The sequence below is a fragment of the Zingiber officinale genome, chromosome 7A, assembly GCF_018446385.1.
Source record: "Zingiber officinale cultivar Zhangliang chromosome 7A, Zo_v1.1, whole genome shotgun sequence".
NCBI lineage: Eukaryota > Viridiplantae > Streptophyta > Magnoliopsida > Zingiberales > Zingiberaceae > Zingiber > Zingiber officinale.
The window spans coordinates 132171402-132194813 of record NC_055998.1 but is presented as its reverse complement, the minus strand read 5'-3'; the positions used below and the strand labels follow the sequence as shown (position 1 = coordinate 132194813).

The 23412-nt window shown below is 38.6% G+C and overlaps 1 protein-coding gene across 1 annotated transcript; it reads right to left on the bottom strand.

Annotated features, from left to right (window-relative positions):
• Nucleotides 1-15285: 15285 nt before the first annotated feature.
• Nucleotides 15286-18276, bottom strand: LOC122002623 (70 kDa peptidyl-prolyl isomerase-like). Its single transcript, XM_042557854.1, has 13 exons — nucleotides 18005-18276; nucleotides 17828-17914; nucleotides 17454-17714; nucleotides 17292-17366; nucleotides 17125-17205; nucleotides 16845-17039; nucleotides 16674-16760; nucleotides 16421-16596; nucleotides 16211-16333; nucleotides 15989-16135; nucleotides 15763-15890; nucleotides 15583-15682; nucleotides 15286-15499 (listed from the first exon to the last, which is right to left on the bottom strand). The coding sequence occupies exons 1-13, from the start codon at nucleotides 18201-18203 to the stop codon at nucleotides 15437-15439; spliced, it is 1722 nt and encodes a 573-aa protein (XP_042413788.1). The 5' UTR covers nucleotides 18204-18276; the 3' UTR covers nucleotides 15286-15436.
• Nucleotides 18277-23412: the final 5136 nt, after the last annotated feature.

Genomic DNA, 23412 nt, shown 5'->3' with positions numbered 1-23412 from the left:
CTCCCTCTCGCGCCGACTCCTCCTTCTCCCTCACTTTCGCCCGATCAACGCCGATGATCTTCATATCACCGGTGCGAACCACCCGAGGTTCGATCTGGCTGCCATCTTTTCCCTCCTGGCTATAGACACTCGAAGATTTCTCTTGTTGTCATCTCCTCCCGAGCCCGATCATCCTCAATGCCATAAACTGAGCTCGCCGACTTTGTCCACTCCACCGCTGACCGAGCACTTCATCTTCTCCTCTGATTGCCTGAGATTGTCCAGCAATCTCCACCCCGAGTCGTTGCCTTGCTCGAGCTGACCGTCAGCCAAGAGGGGGGATTTGAGCCTCCTTGTCGCAACACCTAGGCGCCGCACCTCCGACCACCGATCTTTTCCCTCCAGCTAACTGCTGCCAATCCACTCCAACGTTGGTATCTTTTAGGCACAAATAGGATGACTTTTGGAGCATTGCCATCTCTATGGATTCAAAGAGGAGAGCTCCAACTCCTCACAACTATGCTTAAGGTCTTTATGAGCAGCTACGGATCTGAGTGGGGAGCTCCATTTCTCCATAGCAACTTTGGATTTCTTCATTGAAGGGTTGCAGTTTTGTTTTAGGGTAAGGTTGTGAATTGATCTTGTATTTCATTATAGGGTTAATCGATAGATTTCTTTGATTAAGTGATTAGGTTAGTAGGTGGAGGTGTGGGCAGCAGTAGGCACCGCCAGTGATTTTCGACTGCGGGTTACCGTCTGATCATGAGCTACTAGTGATCATCATCAGATTTGGGTGAGTTTTTGGATTGGTTTGTGCATGAATGTAGATCTAGATTAGGTGATGATCATGTTACGTTCAGGGCCATTCTGACTAGTTTTGAGAATTAGCTTTAGTTATATGGATTTATACGAAGATTGCTAAATTGTACACATGGATACAGGGCTTTGACTATTGGAGATGGTACCTTGGCTTGGGATTAGCTTAAGATGATCTTCATTTTGAGGCAGGTATTTTTTTTCCTTAGCTTCTATAGTTCTTTGAACTTAGTGCATGAATTATTTGATAGATTAGGTTGTTTTACTTTGACTACACCCGTATTTTATCTGTATTTGATACTTATATGTTTGATCTTTTAGATGATCTCTTTATTTTCTATATATTCTCACTATTTAATATTCCTATGTAGTAGTACACACACGAGGTTGATGTGTATTATAGGAGTTATCATGCTGATTATACATATAATAGTATGCACACATGTATAGGTGTTGCTACGTATTATTGATGTGGTCGGTAGAGACATGTTGGTTCTTTTCATGCATATAGATATATGTCAGTGATGGATCATGTTTCTGGATCTATTGTGTGTTGTGTAGGCATGTATGTCAGGTAGTTCTATTGAAAGTATTTTATCGATTATACATTTGTTGTTATATACACACGTGTCCAGTATATTTGGTTGGAAGTATCTTATGATTATATTTATGTTGTAAGTGTACACATGTTTGTCATGTGTGTACGGGTGGTAGGTGAGTAGTATTGGATGTATCTTGTCAATTATACTTGTGTTGTGGTATGTATACACGTGTCTGGTGAGTAGTATTGGAGGTATTTAGTTCATTATGCCTATGTTGAGTGTTCATACATGTCTGGTGTGTATTATTGGAGATATCATATTGATTATATCTGTGTAGTTGTGCAAACATGTCTGGTATGTACTATTGGAGGATCATATTGATTATATTGTACCTATGTTGAGGGAGTGGTTGCATTGATGATTATTGTATTAGTTGTTAGGGTCGATTTGTACCTAGATTGGGGGGGGGGGTGAATAGCTCGTCCCACTGCATTTGCTTGCTTCGTAATGATGATATGCAACGGAAAGAACTCGAAACAAAACTCACAATGCTGACCTGTAGATTTACTTGGTATCCACTTCAAGAAAAGGTGGCAATCCAAGGATCCACACACGACACACTCTCTACTATTAAAAACACTCCTTAGTAACTACCGAAGGCAGAGAAGCCTTGTACAATTTCTCAATACAACAAGAAGAAAAGAAGAAGCAAATACAAAGAAAATCTTACAAGATTTTACACAAATGAAACCCTAGCTAGCTTCTTCTTCTTGTGTGCTTCTTCTTCTTGTGTGAAACACCTCTTGACCATGGAAGTGCAACAACACTTTGCTCCAAGAAGCTTCAAGAATTGACGTAAACATGTGAGAAATAATTGCAAGGAGTGGAGAGTAAAGAGCTATCGAATCGTTGCGAGGAAGAAGCCTTTTGTGCGCTTTCATTCGTAGCAGTCATATCCCAATCGATTGGGGAGGCTTGAATCGACCGACTGATCGATTCAGAGTGTCTCTGTGCTTTGTTGGAAAATGTCTGAAATGATCGACCGATTGATTCAACTTTTCTCGCGATCGTGCGAGAAAACCATCCCTCAATCGATCGACCGATTGATTGGCGGGATCGATTGGGTTGCTGTTTGTCGCAGCATTGTGCCCAATCGATCGATTGAGCTTGGTCTAATTTGATTACTTGATCAAATTGACCAACTCTAGCTTGCCCGAGTCAAGTCTAGGGCTCCCAAACCCAACATTCGGTTAATCGTGACATGTTGGGACTCCTCGTGCCTAGGATTCCGTCAACCTTGACCTGTTGGGACTTCTCCACCAAGTGTCCGGTCAATCCTTTAACCCACTTGGACTTTTCTTCTCATGCCAAGTATCCGATCAACCTTGACCCACTTGGACTTATCGTCTCATGCCAAGTATTCGGTCAATCCTTTGACCCACTTGGACTTTTCTCCTCGTGCCAAGTGTCTGGTCACTCCTCTGACCTACTTGGACTTCCCAACACCAGGTGTCCGGTCAACTTTGACCCACCTGGATTTCCACGTGCCTAGCTTCACTCACTAGGACTTTCCATCTGCCTAGCTTCACTTAATAGGACTTTCCATCTGCCTAGTTTCACTCACCAGGACTTTTCATCTGTCTGACTTCACTCACCAAGACTTTTACATAGCTTCACTCACTCAATAGGACTTTCCATCTGCCTAGTTTCACTCACCAGGACTTTTCATCTGTCTGACTTCACTCACCAAGACTTTTACATAGCTTCACTCACTAGGATTTTCTCACCGTCCAACTTTACTCACTGGAACTTTCACCTACCTATTTTCACTCACTAGGTCTTTCACCTGGATTCACTTACCAGGATTTCTTAACTGCCTGGCTTCACTTATCAAGACTTGCTTTTGTCTAACCTCCAATTAGGATTTTCCCAGTCAAGTAACTGGTTAACCTTGACCTACTTGACTCTTCTTTACATCAAATTGGTCAAACCTTGACTAGAGGGGAGTGCACCAATAATCTCTCCAATCGGGTGATTGCTCCTGCAATCCCCATATATTGTCAAACATTGAAACTCAAATATCAAGACTCAAGCTTGAGTCAACTCAAGCTTAGTCAACCTAGTCAATCTTAACCTAAGGGATATTGCACCAACATCAATATCATGGCTATTTACATCATGTTCATCATTGCACTATATGTATGCTGACATCCATTGCTCCCTTGCGGTATGAGCTAACTTGACAACCATTGCTCCCATATGGTATGAGCTAGTTTGACGGTCATTGCTCCCTTGCGGTATGAGCTAGTTTGATGACCATTCTCTCTTACAATATGAGCTAGTTTGACGGTCATTGCTCCTATGTGGTATATATGCATGTCGTCATCATTGCTCCTTTGCGGTATGAGCTAGTTTGATTACTATTGCTCCCTTGCGGTATAAGCTAGCTTGACGACCATTGCTCCCATGTGGTATGAGCTAGTTTGACGATAATTGCTCTCTTACAGTATGAGCTACTTTGATGACTATTGCTCCCTTATAGTATGGGCTAGTTTGACAATCATTGCTCCCATGTGGTATGAGCTAGTTTGATTATCATTGTTCCCTTGTAGTCGGAGCCAGTTGACAGTGATTATTATACATCTGGATCTACATGTCTCCTATCAACCAGGGCTCCCTTTTGTTGGAGATTGAGGTCAAAGCCAACCAACGGTGAGTGTTGTATCCTGGGTTGGCCACAATGATATGTGGTAGAGTGATCTCGTGCAGCTCGTAGCTAGATAACACTTCTTGTCTGCCCACAGTGACCTATGGTAGAGTGATCTAGTGGAGACAGAGACCCTGACATTTCATACTACCCACAATGATCTGTGGTAGTGTAATCTCGCGCGGTCCCTAGATAGATAGCTAGATGTCTTAGTCACTTATATTTTCTTGTGGTGGAATGTCACTCCCATATATAATGGTTTACTTATAGTTTTATCCTTAGGTTATTATACCCTAGGCTGCCCACAGTGATCTGTGGTAAAGTGATCTCGCGCGTCTCGTAGCTAGATAGCTACTTCTTGTCTACCCACAGTGATTTGTGGTAGAGTGATCTTGTGTAGACAGGGACCCTGATATTTTAAACTGCCCACAGTGATCTATGGTAGAGTGATCTCACGTAGTCCCTTGCTAGATAGCTAGATATCTTGGCCATTGTGGTTTTTTGTTGTTGAGTGTTGCTCCCACATACCATGGATTGTTTGTGGTGGAGCGTTACTCCCACATACTACGGATTACTTATGGTGGAGCATTGCTCCCACATATGATGGATTGCTTGTGATAGAGCGTTGCTCCCACATATGACATATTCTTGTGATGGAACGATGCTCTTACATTTAATGATCTATTATTATTTATCATACATGGTTATACTGTCATATATAGTACTCAGGTGTTATGAGCAGGTTTGTTACTAATCCCTAGTGAGTTGCTGATCATTATACTGTCATATATATTACTCAGGTGTTATGAGCAGGTTTGTTGTTAATCCTAGTGAGTTACTGATCATTATACTGTTTGTGTTAGATTAGTATAGATATGTATATTTGTTATGTCATATATATATGATCATGTTCTTATTTTCTACTGAAATTGTATATCTTTGATCGCCTTACACTTTTGTCCATGCACTACCATGTTCTTATTACCCACTGAGTAATCTGCACTCACCATCACTTGTACTATTTTTTTCTTTCGCTATGTAACAGGTAGATGATGAAGGAGTTGCTTGGAGGATCCTGCTGCTAGTCTCATGTCACATCTGAGATCAACTTTTCACTATTATTTCATTCTACGCTATTTATATATTGTATTTAGACTTGGTTTCGAATGATGTTGTCTTGTTTATGGTGTTAGGGTTGATTGATGCTAGAGGTGGGAGGGGGGGTTAATAGCTCGTCGCGCTTCGGTTGCTTGCTTTGATGATGTTGTTGTAGCGGAATACACTAAAGCAACTCTTTCAACGCTAACACAAGAGATTTACTTGGTATCCACCTCAAGAAGAGGTGACTAATCCAAGGATTCGACCCTCACTCACTCATCCACTATGAACTAACTCCTTCTCAGTAACTACCGGAGGCGGAGAAGCCTCGTACAAGCTCACACACATAGATATACAAGAGGAACGAAATACAAGCTAATACAATATCAAATCTTACAAGATCTACGAAACCCTAGCTTGTTTCTCCTTCTTATATGGAATGTCTCTTGACTTTGAAAGTGCAGCAACACTTTGCTCTAAAAAAGCTTCAAGAACTGGCATGAACCTGTGAGAATCGTGAGTAGAGCCGTCAATTTGGGTTGGGCCCGTCGGATTAGCCCGCCCCGCCAAACAATTTAAACGGGTTGAGTTGAAATTTTATCAACCCAAGCCTGCCGTGGGCCAACCTGCCTAGGCCCGTGACCCGTGCAGGTCGACCCGCAACGGGCTTGGGTTGGCCCGCGAGTTGAGAAACACATGTAAACTAAGGTTTATGTCATTTTATTATCTTTCTTTTTTATAATTTTAAAATAAAAATGGTATTTTTCATCCAACATAAGTATTTGTTTGTGTCTATTTATATTTAAAATACATATTTGTGGATACATTTAATTGATAAAAACTTTCCTAAGTAAAACGTTGAAGATATGAAATATATATTTTTTAAAAAATTTTGATGGGCTTGCGGCTTGGCCCGCCAAACCCGCAACCCGCCTTAGATTGGGTTGGGTTGGAAATTTTCCAACCTGCCATGTTGACGGGTCGACCCACCCCTCCCCGTCGAATGGTTGACCCGCCACGAGCCGACCCGCCCCGCCACGGGTTGGCCCGTCTGACAGCTCTAATTGTGAGAAGAAAAACAATGGAGAACTACCGAGTCGCTGTGAGAAAGAAAGCTTTAAACTCGACGCTTCCTTTGCAATGGTCACATCCCAATAGATTAACCAATCGATTGGGGAGGCTTGAATCGATCGATTCAGAGCGCCTCTGTGCTCTGCTGGAGAAAGCCTGAATCGATCAGCTGATCGATTTAGCCTTTATCACGACTCGTATGATTTCCAGTGTCCAATCGACCTGCTGATCGATTAAGAAACATTCTGTTTGCGTGATATAAGCTCTCAATCGATCAGTTAATCGATTGGGTCAACCTTCACTCGCGCACACAACCAATCGATCGACTAATCGATTAACCTTCTTTTGACTTGCTTAAATCAAGTCTAGGATCTCCAATTCCAACATCCAGTCAACCGTGACCTGTTGGAACTCCTCATGCCTAGCATCCGGTCAACCTTGACCTGTTGGGACTTCTTCACCAAGTGTCCGGTCAATCCTTTGACCCACTTAGACTTATCATCTCGTGCCAAGTGTCCGGTCCTCTATTACCCACTTGGACTTCCACTAGATGTCCGGTCACCCTTGACCCCATCTAGATTTCCTCGTGTCAAGTATCCGGTCAATCCTTTGACCTACTTGGGCTTCCCAACACCAGGTGTCCGGTTAGGGATGTAAACGAGCCAAATCGAGCTGAACAGTATTAGGCTCGAGCTCGACTCATTTAAGTTATATTCGGGCTCGAGCTCGGCTCGAGCTCAAATCAAGCTTTTATCACAAGGCTCGAGCTCGGCTTGTTTTAGAATTATCAAGCTCGCAAACAATTCGAGCTCAACTCGTTATTAGCTCGATTATCAAAGTTAACGAGTCTAACTCGTTAAGCGAGCTCGGGCTCATTTTCGGGCTCGTTTAGAGCTTGTTTTTTGGCTCATTTTAAGGCTCATTTTAGAGCTTATTTTTTTTTGCTCGTTTTAGAGCTCGTTTTTTTTGCTTGATTTAAGGCTCATTTAAGGCTCGTTTTTTTGGCTCGCGAGCCTATAAACGAACATGTTCGCGAGCTCACGAGCCGAATATCCTTAAGCTCGAGCTCAGCTCAATAAAACTGTCAAGCTCGAAATCGAGCTCGAGCTTGGCTCGATTAGATAAACGAACGAACTCGAACGAGTTTTTTACCGAATCGAGCTCCGAATAGCTCGCGAACCATTTGGTTCATTTACATCCCTATGTTCGGTCAACCTTGACCTACCTGGATCTCCACATGCTTGGCCCCACTCACCAGGTCTTTCCATTTGCCTAGCTTCACTCACTAAGACTTTTCATCTGCCTAGCTTCACTCACCAGGACTTTCCATCTGACTGGCTTCACTCACTAGGGCTTTCACCTAACTTCACTCACTAGGATTTTCCCACTGCCCGACTTCACTCACCAGGACTTTCACCTGCCTAGCTTCACTCACTAGGTCTATCACCTGACTTCACTCACCAGGATTTTCCCACTGCCTAGCTTCACTCACCAGGACTTGTCCAGTCAAGTATCCAGTCAACCTTGACCTACTTGACTCTTCTTCACATCAAACTAGTCAAACCTTGAGCAGAGGAGAATTGCTTCAACAATCTCCCCAATCAGACGGTTGCTCCTGCAATCTCCATATATTGTCAAACATCGAAAGATAAACATCAAGACTCAAGCTTGAGTCAACTCAAGCTCAATCAACCTAGTCAACCTTGGCCCAGGGATATTGCACCAACAATCTCCTACTTTTTGATGTTTGACAGTACTTTTAAGTTAGGTTAATCCTATAGCCTCAACTTCTTCTTCATGCCAATGCATGAATGAGGGGTTCCTTCATTTTTTTCCTTTCTAAGAGAGCAAACTCCCTCGTTGGATAATAAAGGCATAATTTAGACCCTACATTCTCCCCCAAACTTTTCTAGAGGGACAAAGATCTAACTTAAATTCTACATTCTCCCTCTATTGGCACACATCAAAAACTTTCCCCCTAAAGAGTTACTTAACGTTGTTCATAACCTCACATGTTGTTCACAACACTACAATGAAGGTCTCATACCCTTTACTGTATCCAATGTTCACCCTTGAGCATTAAACCTCTTCACAATACTCATCCTAGAGCATTCATCATTCCAACAATGAAGGTCTCATACCCTTCATTGTAGTCAATGCTCACCCTTGAGCATTAATCCACTTCATAATGCTCATCCTTGAGCATTCACAACTTAACAACGAAGATATCCACTCTTCATTATTTTTCAATGCTCAACCTTGAACATTTACTCTAAAGAAGGTTAACCACCTTCCAAGGTATTTGAAAAAATTAATTTTCACGTCCTTAAAGAGTAACTCCCTTTAAAGACATGCTCCAAACTTCTGTCATTTCACCAACAATGACTTGGAGTCCTTAAACCTTTACGAAACCCAAAAACTTGAAGTTTTGAGGTTTAAGTATCAATATTCGAATGCAAACCTCGACCTAACTTCAATCTAGTGGTCCTTAACCATTTCTCCTTGTTTTTATCATGAAAACTACCCTTAAATATATATAAATATATTCTAAGGGGTTAGGAGTGGTTAAAGGAGCATAAAATATTGAAATCAGACTTTCCCAGCCAAAATCAACCTTTTCAATCGATTGGGTTGGAACTCAATCGATTGGCACTCGTTTCAATCGATCCACTAATCGATTCCACAAACTTCTACTCACAGAAACCTGCTTGAACCGATTAACTGATCTATCCAGCAGAGTTAAATCGATCGGCTGATCAATTCAACGAGCTTTTGCTCGTAATAATACCTTTCTCAATCGATCGGGCGATCGATTGAGACACTCCAATTGATCGACTGATTGATTGGAGGTCTGATTTCCTTAAATTCAATTTCAGCGAAATTTAGAAATGCCTTAAAAATTCTATAAATTTTTAAAAATCATGAAACTTCTTGTAGATAATATTTAGGGTATATACTACCATGAAAAAAAATAGTTTTCTAAGAAAATATACCTTATTTTCAAAGATTGACACAAACTTAAAAACTTATAAAAACTCAATATTTCTTCCAAGTTTGTGTCTAACTTTTCAATGATGATTGCTATCAAAAGATAGCCTCCACCAAGATTTTCCAAAGTATATTTAAAATGATTTTCAAAATCAATTTCCAACCATGTTCTTTGGGTTCAATGCACATGGCTTGTACATTAGCTTTCCCAATGATTGGAGTATACATAACTATGTATTTTGATGAAACTAAAACTCAACTAGATGCACTAAATCAACATCTTGAGTTTTGTTCATCATCCTAATATCTCACTTGTATCTAATGTGCACTAAAACACATACAAGTCACTTTACAATTTTTGTGAGATGTAGACTTTGGTTTTGCCCTAAACTAGAGACCATGCATATCTATCTAGACATTTTAGGAATTAAGAACATCCACCTAGGATGCCACTTGTTAGTAAATGTCACTGTCCTTAATTACAAGGAAATTAAAATAATGTATGATGAGTTATGACATACATCAAAAAGAATAATTTTCAAAAGAAAATATACTATTGCTACATGATGTATGTATGACATGACATGATATTTTTATTTATTTTTCATAATAAGCATGAATGCAAAATATGATGTCATGGCATATGATGGAAAAACAATCATGACAATTTAGCATAAATAAAATATACCTAGATAACCTATCTAAGTATCATTAATCCTTACTAAATTAAAATCTTCTAGATTTGTCCTCATTTTCTCAATAAAATGTCAAAGCCCAACTTGGCATTTCTTTTAGTTTTCCTCATTTGTGCTACTTAAAATTAAATTCAATTCCTCAAATTTTGGCACATTTTACTCTTCCAAAGAGTAATCAATTAATCCTTTTCATTTTCAAAGGTTAACAAAAACCTTGAAAATGCCTCCAAGTGCCAACTTTATCAAGGTTGGGTTAACCACCCTACCCATTTAGAGTTGACACTCTCTAAACTCATCTAGGACGTAGAGAATATGCTCCTTGGAACCCAAAACCTATTGGTGCTCCTTGGATGCTCTTTGTACTTACTAGGGACAACCTCTCTAGATACTTTCCTAATGATCTTTTTAGGCTTCTTAGGAGCCTTGGCCACTTCCTCTAGGTCAACTCTAGGGATTGCTTTCCTTGTGACCTTCTTAGTGATTTTCTTGGACTTCTTAGAAGTCTTAGTCACATTAGTCTTTCCAAAAATACTCCTAGGGATAATTTTCCTTGTATTTTTGACTTGACCCCTAGACCTAGGGTTGGTTCCATAACTATATGGAACTGTATGATAAGAGGCTAATCCTTCTTGGCTTTAAACTTGTATCACAAACCTCTATGACCATTGGATGACCCTTGTTATTCTAAACCTAGGTTATTATTCTTAGACGCTTATTTTTCAAGTGTGATTTTTCTAAGGGCCCTCTCCATTTTATCAAATCTTGACCTCAAGACTTGATTTTCTTTCCACAACTCCTCAACCTTAGATTTTTCACTAAAGCCTTGATTTTTCCTTTTCTTAGGCATATACTTAAAACCCTTAGTATTATTGCCTAATTGGTTTTTTACCTTCCTAACCCTAGGTTAAGCTGTTTTAGCATGATAAGCCACATAATTTTTCCTAATTCTATCATGCTTTCTATTTCCATAATAAATAGTATTAAAATGATATAAACTAGACCTAGCATGCTTTTTATCATGACTTAAAGGGATAGGCTCAACAAATGATACCTTGGATTTGCTTTTGAGAGCTCTCCTTGACTTGAGATTCCTCCCTTTACCTTAACCGATTTCTTCCCCTTTAGACATTGGCTCTGATAATGTCCTTTTTGATTGCACATGAAGCACACTATGTGCTCTTTGCTCTTCTTTATCACGGGGGCGGTCTCTTTGAGCTTCTCCTTAGCCTTTGGTGCCACTTGACCTTTTTTCTTGGCCAATTTTAGACACTTGCTCTTATAGTTTCTCTTTCCCTACACTCAAAGTAAATAATATGATTTTTATTATTTAAACTTGAAATTATTATACCTTTGCTTGTAGGGGTGGCACATGATCCTCCATTTGACTTTTCTTGATTTGTGGAGGTGACACCGTCTTCTTCTTCATTTGACCCGGAGGTAGAAGCTTCTTCTTCTTCTTGATCCGGTGTCAACGAATGACACTCCCCCTTAATCATAGAGGTGGAGGTTTCTTCATCTTCATCCTCTTGCACATTGAACAAAGAGTATGCTCTCTCTTTTCCCTTTTAGTTGCACTCCAGTAAGGATGAAGCTTCTTGGACTTCTTCTTCGGAAGTTGAACATCTCTCAACTTCGGAGTCCTCTTCCTCTTAGTCTTGCTCCAATGAGTCACCCCCTTTGGATTTCTCTTAGTTTGGTGCAGTGGAGGGTTCTTTATGAAGCTTAGCCAATTTGCTCCATAGTTCATTTGCATCCTTGTATTCTCTAATTTTACAAATGATTGTGCTTAGTAATAGACTAACTAATAATTTGGTTACCTTGTCATTCGCCTCGCATCTTTGAATTTTCTCCTTGCTCCATTTACTTTTCTTGAGAATTTTTCCCTTTGAATCTTTTGGAGCTTCAAAGCCTTCTATGAGAGTAAATCATCGCTTTATCTCCATTATAAAGAAGTTTTCGATTCTTGATTTCCAAGAATCAAAGTTCATTGATATGAATGGTGGAGGCACCCTCGTGTCGAATCCGAGTCCATCTCAGAATTCCATCTTGAAGTTGAGCCTTTGATGAAGTCTTTGACTTGTTAAAATTTTCTTCAACTTCTTCTCCCTCTAGCTTGTTGCCCTTTCCAGTAATGATTCTGGTGAAGAGTGATCTTGCTCTGATACCACTTATTAGGGTCGATTGATGCTAAAGGAGGGGGGGTGAATAGCTTGTCACACTTCGATTGCTTGCTTTGATGATGTTGTTGCAGCGGAATACACTCAAGCAACTCTTACAACGCTAACATAAGAGATTTACTTGGTATCCACCTCAAGAAGAGGTGGCTAATCCAAGGATCCGACCCTCACTCACTCATCCACTATGAAATAACTCCTTCTCGATAACTACCAGAGGCGGAGAAGCCTCGTACAAGCTCACACACATAGATATACAAGAGGAACGAAATACAAGCTAATATAATATCAAATTTTACAAGATCTGCGAAACCCTAACTTGCTTCTCCTTCTTGTATGGAAAGCCTCTTGACCTTGGAAGTGTAGCAACAATTTACTCCAAAAAAGCTTCAAGAACTGGCGTGAACATGTGAGAATCATGAGAAGAAAAATAGTGGAGAACTACCGAGTCGCTGTGAGGAAGAAGGCTTTAAACTCGACGCTTCCTTCGCAATGGTCACATCCCAATCGATTAACCAATCAATTGGGGAGGCTTGAATCGATCGATTGATCAATTCAGAGTGCCTCTGTGCTCTACTGGAGAAGGGTTGAATTGATCAGCTGATCGATTTAGCCTTTATCGTGACTCGCACGATTTCTAGCTCCCCAATCAATCGACTGATCAATTAAAAAGCATTCTGTTTGCACGATATAAGATCCCAATCGATTGGCTAATCGATTGGGTCAGCCTTCACTCCCGCACACAACCAATCAATCGACTAATCGATTGGACTATGGTCCAATAGATTGGTTGATTGATTGGCCTCCCTTTGACTTGTTTAAATCAAGTCTAGGATCCCCAATTCCAATATTTGGTCAACCGTGACATGTTAGAATTCCTCATGCTTAGCATCCGGTCAACCTTGACCTACTGGGACTTCTTCACCAAGTGTCCGGTAAATCCTTTGACCCACTTGGACTTTTCTCCTCGTGCCAAGTGTTTGGTCAACATTGCCCCACTTAGATTTATCATCTCACGCCAAGTGTCTGGTCATCCATGACCCATTTGGACTTCCACCAGATGTCCGGTCACCCTTGACCCATCTGGATTTCCTCGTGCCAAATATCCAGTTAATCCTTTGACCTACTTGGGCTTCCCAACACCAGGTGTCCAGTTAACCTTGATCCACCTGGATCTCCACATGCTTGGTTTTACTCACTAGGTCTTTCCATCTACCTAACTTCACTCATTAGGACTTTTCATCTGCCTAGCTTCACTCACCAAGACTTTCCATGTGTCTAGCTTCACTCACTAGGACTTTCACCTAACTTCACTCACTAGGATTTTCCCACTACCTGACTTCACTCACCGGGACTTTCACCTGCCTAGCTTCACTCACTAAGTCTTTCACCTGGCTTTACTCACCAGGATTTTTCCACTGCACTGCTTCACTCACCAGGACTTGTCCAATCAAGTATCCAATCAACATTGACCTACTTGACTCTTCTTCACATCAAACTAGTCAAAACTTGACCAAAGGAGAATTGCTCCAACAATCTCCCCAATCGGACGATTGCTCCTGCAATCTCCATATATTGTCAAACATCGAAATCTAAATATCAAGACTCAAGCTTGAGCCAACTCAAGCTCAGTCAACCTGGTCAACCTTGTCCTAGGGAATATTGCACCAACATATGATTTTGAGCCTTGTGGTCACTTTAATTCATTTTTGGGTTTTATTGTAGTGTAAGTCATGCCGACATGCAGCCAGTTTATTATGTTGTGTTATTTTTATGTTTTGTTTTTGTCTTCCGTTGTGGCTTTAGTACAGTGATGTGGATTGTTTATTATACAATTATGTGATTATGTTCTTTTTGTTTTAGCTGTGTGAACTGTGTATATAACTGAGTGGTTGTATATGTTCCAGCCGTGCGGACTGTTGATAACTTGTAAGTAGCCTTGTAACATTATATACATATTTCATTTATCACTCCTACAAGGGAGGTATTGTCCGATTTTTGTTCGACAACCTTATTCTCGGGGTGTGACAATCTTAGTTGTGGTTGATAAGTTTTCCAAGATGAACCATTTTATAACTTACAGAAAGACTATGGATAATGTCTGAATTGCCCATCTCTTGAAATCGTGCGCTTGTATGGTTTGCCTAGATCTCATTATACCAAGTTCATTAGAAATAGAGAGTATGGGGAAAATTAAAAATACAATTAAACTTTTACAACGTCTACCATCCCCAAATGGCTAGACTGAGACGGTGAATCAGAATTTAGACAATCTTTTGAAATATTTGGTAGGAGGTAAGCTAAAATAGTTGGATTTGATATTACTCCAAATAGAATTTGCATAACCACATGTTTAAGTTCTTTTCAATTATAACAAAAAAATGATTATGTTCACCTCATGTGTTTTTATAGTTTATCTCTAAGTTATGTAAAGAAAAATAAATTATGAGATCAATTTATAACAGTCCCGTTAAGTTAACTAGACGGTGGAAGAGAGTTTTTTCCTTGAGATTTAAGTGTTTTTGAAGTTGTCTATGGGCAAAGCACATCCAGATTATTAGACTTATATCCTACGTACAAGATAATTTAATCTTAAAATAGATGAAATGACAAAACATCTTCAGAGTATTTTCATTTTTTTATGTTGGTAATTTTAGTTAGACGAGTTAAAGTATTCATAAGTATTATCGTCATTTTTTTTATGTTGGTAATTTTATTTAGACGATATTAACTCTGTTATTATTTTCCTATTGTTATTGATAAGTATATCGAAAGATTATAAATAATAACGCATACCAATTACACTTCACGACTTTTGTGAATTCTAATGACACCACTCTAAATTCAAAAATGAATTCTTTTGACCCCGAATAAAAAAAATAAAAAATAGAAAGACCGAAATTTTAGAAGCTATAACTTTTTAATTCGAATTGAGCCATATTCTAAGCTAAAACAAAACATTATTTAAAACTTTTCAAAAGATCTGAAAAACAGTTTGATTTTTTTTTTTTTAAATGACACAATTTCTGAGTGACAATCAGCCTTCAAAATAATCGGTATTTTGTTATTTTAATTTTTTTTTAAAAAATAATGATGAGAATTATCAGATTTTATAGTCATATTTTCACAACGTAAAACATATGTTGTATCTTTTATTGTTCACATACAAATGTTAATTTTATAAAATTCTATTTGAAAAGCCAAACATGGTCGACTTAGAAGAATTAGGAAAACCATAATAGAGTAAGCAGAAAATACATCACTTTATACAACTCACTCCATGGATGCAATGAAAGACTACAACATAAATGAAAGACTTTATCTGTAGGTCGTGCCTCACACCCCCACTACATTTATTGGAACCACTCATGCAGCACTCTCAATGCTCATTGGTTGTGCCTCTTGCTTAGGTTCCATAGAACTCGTTTTCTGCAATTACAAAAGGCATTCAGTTCACCTACAGCCACAATGCATCAGAATATATTTGGTCTGAGAGGCATAGAAGCCCTTACATTATTCAGCTTGGCAAAAATGTTGCTATAGAACTTTGCGTCTTTCTTGTTATACTCTCTCACCTTCTCCTTTAAACGCTTGTACTCGACCTTCACATCCCTGAGTGCCACAAACAATGACAAATAATGCCAATGTGCATTGATACAAAGTAATTGAAAAGCTAGAGATATATGTAGAACCTGTTGTCAGGATCAATTTCAAGGGCTTTTTTAATATCCTGTTCTGCCAAATCCAGATCACAAAGATTAATGTGTGCTTGCGCCCTCCTGTACAAGGCCTTTACATTTCTGCTATCAAGCTCCAACACCTAATTTTTTGGCGAATCAGTTGACATCAGTTTACAGATCGAAGTAACAATTTGTAGGAGGATATAGTTTCCAAGAGTTTAATACTTCATTGTTTTACCTTTGTGCAAAGCTTCACTGCCTGTTTGTAGTCCCTCAGCTTCAGCTTGCAGGCAGCGTTGTTCAGGTTGCAAGTTAGTTTCAATGCCTTGGACTGCTTTTTCTCTTCATCACTGAATGAGCTATCGTACTCGACGAACTTGGCAGCCTGCACGGTGCCACAACATGCTCAATAAACTTCTGGAGATTAAAAAGATATCAACAGATGTAATGAATAGGCAACCTTTTCATATCTTTTGGAAGCCCTGGCATATTTGCCTAACTTGAACAATGCATTGCCCTCCTCTTTCATCTTAGCACCAGCTTCAATTTTCTCCGCGGTGTTGAGATCCCAAGATTCTTTTTCCTGGAGGTAGATAAGTTCCAGATTCACCAAATATATATAGTTTTTTTTTTGAAGTTAAGATTAACAGGCCAAGGATCAACAACTGACCTTCACAAAGGAAACTAACTCAATTTCGTAGTAGACAGTTGAATTGGGAGGGACTACGGCAAGTTCCTGCTTTGATTCCACAGAATCGAATGCATGCTGGGGGGGAATTGTGACAAATGCAACCTCTCCTTTCTTCATCGACATCACAGCCGCGTCTAATCCTTCAATCACTTGTTCTGCATATCATGGAAAGTATCAAAACTATTAAAGCGATTCAAAGACTGACAATATTTTAGATGCAAACGCAAATTACCTTCATCAGTCTTGAACTCGAATGGTTCACCTTCATGTCCCTTCTTCACAAAAATAGTTCCATCATCGAGCTTTCCAATCAGCTTTACTGAAACAGGTCGATATAGGATATTAAGCATAATTATAAAAATATGAATACAAGCAGGACATAGCATAATAATCAAAACAATACCTTTGACGACGGCACCATCGTTGGGACGCTCATAGCTTTCCCCTTCTTTAAGAATCTTCTTAATGATCGTCTTATCATCACCAATTTCTGTCACAGTTTTCCAAGACACCAATTCCAGGTCAATGTGAAGAGTTGAATTTGGTGGAACAGCTGCTTCATCACCAGATGCTTGCTTTCCCGTTTCACCGAATGCATCTGTTTTGTAAGATTCAGAAGAGAGTTAACATCTCCAATAAAAAAAAAACAAAACATTTAAATTGTTTGTGGTTTCGATTCTCACATTGTGGTTTAACTGTTAGTAGAACCTTTTCGCCTTTCTTCATCGTCTTCACGGCTTTTGAGAACGCAGGACAGAAGAATCCTGGTCCAAAAAAAATACAGTTCAGGAAAAAAGTACATAATGGTTCAGATAAATCATGTTATCGTTAAATTTGCACTAACACTAACCATCTTTCACAGTGAACTCTACACCATCTGATTTTGAAACTACAGATCCATCTTCAAGCCTTGCCTCGTATTTCACTGCACAAAAATAAGAGTATTATGATCAGAGACCCGTCCAAGAAAATACAACACAAATGGGGGAGCTTCAGGAAAACGCATTTATACCTATAACTTCATCTAGGTCTTTGGGATTCTCCCATTTCTCCCCTTCAACCAATATTTTCTTGAAAAGTCCGCCATCTTTGCAGATATCTTTAACACTGGTCCAGGAAAGCAATTCAACATCGAACTGAAGAGTGGCATTGGGAGGAATGGTGGGAAGGGATCCCGCTGTGCCATAAGCCAATTCCGACGGGATGGTGAAGATAGCATTCTCACCCTTCTTCATTGTCTTGATACCTTGATCCCATCCCTTGATCACTTCCCCTGTAACAAATCCCACATAACTGTGAGACAAATACCCAAATTGATCTCCTCTTGACCCGCACTTCAAAATCGGGACCAACAACATCCCATAATATGTAAAATAGAGCACACACCTTTGCCAAGGTTGAACTTGAAAGGATCTCCGCGATCACGGCTAGAATCGAACTTAGTCCCGTCAAGCAACGTTCCAGTATAATGCACTGCGACATAGATCGAACTCTCAGCCCTTACCCATCAAGCCGCCATAGAACTCTCATTCTACCACAGACTCAAAACTTTTCTCGACTTACCTACGACCTCGTCGCCAGTCTCGGGATGATCCCACCCTTCCCCCTCCTTGACGAGCTTCTTCTTGAGTCCCTGCTTCCCGATCTCCTTCTCCTCGCCCACCTTCATCACTGTTCCTCCGATCTCCTCCTCAGGCATCTGATCCACGGGATCCACGTCCATCATGTCCTCGCCGGCCGGAATATTGAAGTCCTCATCCATCTCCGCAGAGGAAGAAATCGAATCCTACGATCAGAAGAGTTTTGGTTCGCAATGCCGGAGAAGGGAGTTGGGGGGCCTTAAATAGAGCGGGAGTGGATCTCTGGAGAGTTCGGCGAATTGTGGGGAAAATAAATAAAATAAAAAAGATGTTTCTAGTGAGAACTAGTGGCTTCTTGGCGTATTTGACTCCGGATAATCCTGGCACTTGTTCGGAGGAAATGGAGTTTTGTTTATTAATTAGATGATAATAGTGTCAAATCAGATCGGTCAAAATTGGATTGGATCGGTTTGAATTTTTTTAATTAACTCGAATTTACGTTCAACTCAAAATTTTAAAATCTAAATTTGAATTTAATCAACTCGACCAATCCAAATCCAATTTGGATAATTTAAAAATTCGATTTAAAATAATTTTTTAATTATTTTTTTTATAATTCTTCATTCTTATCTTAATACTATATTATTATCATACAAATATGATATTAATATACATAAAAATATCTTTATTTTTAAAATAAAATTTGATTTAATTAAAAAAATCCATTAAACCTTATATTTAGATCAATCCAAACCTGATCCGATTTAATAAGAAAATTTTTAACCTTTCAATCTGAATTCAATCTAATTTTTTTTTTTTTTTTTTGAATCTGTTCGAATTGGATCGTCAGATCGGATTATTTTCAACATCTTTATATAATAAGGTAAGATAATTTTTTCTATAATTGACCAAAATGAACTTACAATTATAAAACTCTCAAAAACATATTTTTATAAAATAATTTTATTTTTTATTTCACCCATTCCTCTTAACTTAATGTTATTGTAGTTAAAGAACACACATGGTAGTGCTATGGTATTAATTTTAGAATATTTACAGTATTAAAGTGGTTTTAATTTTTAAAACAAATATTATTATGATGTTAATTTTTAAAATATAATATTACAGTGATGTCACTCTTTAAAATTAATACTATAAGAACATCCATATCAATTATTCTATTTAAAAATTTTATTCTAAATTTTAAATAAAGTACTTAGAAATCTTTTACATCAGCTATGCTATCTATTTCTTAAATTTAGATTTGATAAATAATAATTCTTTAAATTTAATAATAGAATTTCTATTCTAAAAATAAAATAATATTTTTTTAATCTCTCTCCTTCTACTTAATTTTTTAATCTCTCCTTCCACTTATTTTATAAATATAATAATAAAAAAATAAAAGAGAAAAAACTAAATAATAAAAAATTAAGAATGATGGAATTTTAAAATAATTGATATAGTGTATAGTGAAAAATGATTATTTAAATTTAATAAAGTAAATTATTTATCTTAAATTTTAGGTATAGTAATAAAGAAATTGATCTAGATGGTCTAACAGTATACTAATGAATAGAAGGGTAAAATAAAAAATAAATATGTTATTTAACAAAAATCTAAGAATTAAGTATGCCTTTGTATAAGTTTATAATTTTAAGTGTGTCCTTTAATCGATTACTATAGTTTTTTAAATATTAAATAACAATAATTTTTTTATTATCATGGATAATTTTTAAATTGTGCACCACATTTGTGAAATATGTTTTTTTTACTTAAAAAGGTAGATTTGTATATCATTAAAAAAAAAAGGAAAAACATAATTAGGAATGTATCCCTACTTGATCGAAAGTATTAGATTGAGTAGGTTTTTTTGGGAAAAAAATAAAAGATAAATTTAGTTAATTTCATTAATTAGTTATGGGTGATTGATTTGGTCCCATGAAATTTGTTCATTAATCATCAGGATAAATTGAGAAGTACACACGATGAGCAGTCAAGAGTCCAATATCCTTTAATTATGCGCTTTATCTACTAAAACACTATCATATCTGTTGCGACTTCCTGCTTGTCCTTCGTAGTGATCATGTATAACAGGTGTCAACAAGTAGAGCTGTAAACGAGCTTAGTTTTAAGATGTTTAAGCTTATTTGATAAGGTAATTGAGTCGAGTCGGACTTAAAATAAACCAAGTTTTTGAAATGATTATTCAAGTTTGCCTTGGTTTTTTTTTTTTTTTTTTTGTGAGCTTGAGCTTGGTTGAAGCTTGACTTGAGCTTGGTTCGTTTAGATATTATCAAACTCTCAATTCAAGCTTGACTTGAGCTTGGTTCAAGCTTAGCTTGAGCTTGGTTTGCATTTAGTTCGTTTAGATGTTTTTGAGCTCTTAATTCAAGCTTGTCTTGAGTTTGATTCGAGCTTGGCTTAAGCTTGGTTTATTTAGATGTTATCAAACTCTTAATTCAAACTTGTTTGATTGTTTGAAACTTTTAGTGGTTTGATTGATTATTGAGTTTGATAATTTAAATTTATTTATTTATTTTATTTTATTATTTATTTAGCATATTGAAAAAGTTTTATTAATGAACGTTGTTTACGAACATTATTTATGATTATTAACAAGATGAACACATATGTGTTCAAGTTTGTTTGTTTAATTTAACAAGTTGTTCAAGCTTGTTTATTTAATTAATCTTTTGTATATTAAACGAATATAAACAAGCTCTTATCAACTCGAACACCAAGCTTGTTCACGAACGCATGGTTCATTTATAGCCCTATTAGTAGGCCTTTGTCATCTTTATAATACAATCAACTCCTGTGTACATAGCTACTTTGGTGCATCCAATGTAGCTTATCTCCTTCGGACTAATATCCAGTCCACTGTCGAGGGCACTCCATGTCCATCCTCACCTCCTCTAGGTCCCTAGGCACCAACGTAGTAATATATCTATATGCACTAATGTCCGCAGCGAATGCCTCCTATACCGTGCCTTGCTGGTTAGCCATGAGATGATAGCATGATTAGCAAGGTGTCATCATATATACGCTGCCACACTCTTGTGCCCATCCTCTGTCCTCCACATCCTCTCCTCCTTTAGGTGCCAACACAGTAATAGATTTGAATGCACTGAACTATACAACGGATGCCTCCCCATCCCAGGTAATGTGCCTTGTCGGTCAGCCATGAGATGACATACTAACTAGCAAGGCGTCGTCATGTCCTATCCTGGTTTGCAAGTGGTCATCTACCATCGTTGTCGTTGTCACTATCTCCATCTCCTTGGGAGCTAAAATGGTTTGCATGTAATTGAAGATGTATAGCTCAACGCCTGTATCACAGTCTAGGTTCTGTGTAGTGCAGCAGAGTGCACCCCCATCACATCACAACAATCCTTGCCAGACAGCTATGGGTCATGCTAGCATGTTAAGATCATGCCTCGTATCAGGATGATAATCCTCTCCTCTGTATGCTCTCTTGAATATATCTTACGTGTATTCCTATCATCGTCACTACTTCCATCTGTCTCGTGCCTCTGGTGCCTCCCGCTACTCAAATACTAAAAGACGATTTGTTGTTTTTTTTTCCAACTGAGGACAATTACTTATAACTAGTAAGGTGTCAACTCAGAGAATGCGGTCAGAAAAATTTCTTCATAAAGTGAAAAATTTTTATTCAAAAAATAAAATTGAGGTGCCTAACTTTATTATCCATATAAATTATTTATTCCCATCAACAAATTATAATTGAGCACTGATCTTGTCTGAAATTTGTGAGAAGGCATGCTAGCTCCGATGAGCGGTGACTCCAAGGAAGATGAACTTCTGGAGATCTAGAGAAGCTTCTCAACGATCCTGCACACAGCGAGACGAGCCAACAAAGCTTTAGTGACATAAGATCGGGCTGGGAATTCCTGACTAGACCCTCCGACACTCAAGTCAGTTCCCTCTCTTCAAAGTGGAAGAAGCAAAAGTACAGTCATGAAAGTACGAAGAAGTAGAGTTTTAGATGTCAAAGTTTGTGAGTGTCAACATACCTTGTCAACAGATATGACTCCCCTTTTTATTACCTCATATAACCTCCGCAATTATGAGGTCGTCCTCGGTTTGTTAAAGTTTATTAGAAGATGGAAAAGTACAACATGGACCTCGATCTCAATAATTCTTCAAGGAATTTTTTTCATACCTCAAACGTACCTCTTGTCATTTATGACACCCCATTTTGATGAAATATGCAGAAGAATATACCCCTGCAATATGAAGAAGCTTCGAGAGAATATTTCTCGCCAAACTTGTCGGGTTGTCATAAAATAATCTACTATATGTATTTTGACTAGTCATTTTAGCCGATGACATATTAAGAATACCTTCTGTGAAGCATATCTCGACTGGTCATTTACATACTAAAAACTTTATAGGGCCAAGCGTCTTTAAGCTCGGTCGGAGTTTGCCTGTCTGAGTGCATACAAGCACGTTTGTGCTTGTTCGATTTTCGCTCAGTCATTCATATACTAGAAGTTTTATAAGACTGAGTGCCTCTAAGTTTGGTCAGGCTTTGCCCGTCCAAGCGCATATAAGCACGTTTGTGCTTGTTCGACCTTCACTTAGTCATTCATATACTAGAAGCTTTATAAGGTCGAGCGCCTCTAAGCTTAGTCGGGCTTTTGCCCGTCCGAGCACATACAAGCATGTTTGTCCTTGTTCGGCCTTCACTCAGTCATTCATACACTAGAAGTTTTATAATGCCGAGCGCCTATAAGCTTGGTCGGGCTTTGCCCGTCCGAGTGCATACAAGCACATTTGTGCCTGTTCGGCCTTCACTCGGTCACTCTTATATTAGAAGCTTTATAAGGCCGAGCGCCTCTAAGCTCGGTCAAGCTTTGCCCGTCCGAGCACATACAAACACGTTTGTGCTTGTTCGGCCTTCACTCGATCATTCATATACTAGAATCTTTATAAGGTTGAGCGCCTATAAGCTCGGTCGGGCTTTACCCATCTGAGCGCATACAAGTACATTTGTACTTGTTCAGTCTTTGTTCGGTCACTCATATACTAAAAGTTTTATAAGGTCGAGCGCCTATAAGCTCGGTCGGTCTTTGCCCGTCCGAGCGCTTACAAGCACATTTGTGCTTGTTCGGCATTCGCTCGGTCACTTATATACTAGAAGCTTTATAAAGCTGAGTGCCTCTAAACTCGGTCGAGCTTTACCTGTCCAAGCGCATACAAGCGCATTTATGCTTGCTCGGCCTTTTATTCGGTCGACCTGTGCCCTGCTGATCATACACTCAACCAGCTATGAGCATCCCCTTCTTCCTCTCATCCTTGACTTCTACTTCGAGGGGTCGACTTATCATAACCCATATCACTAGTCTTCCCTTCAAATTTAGTCGA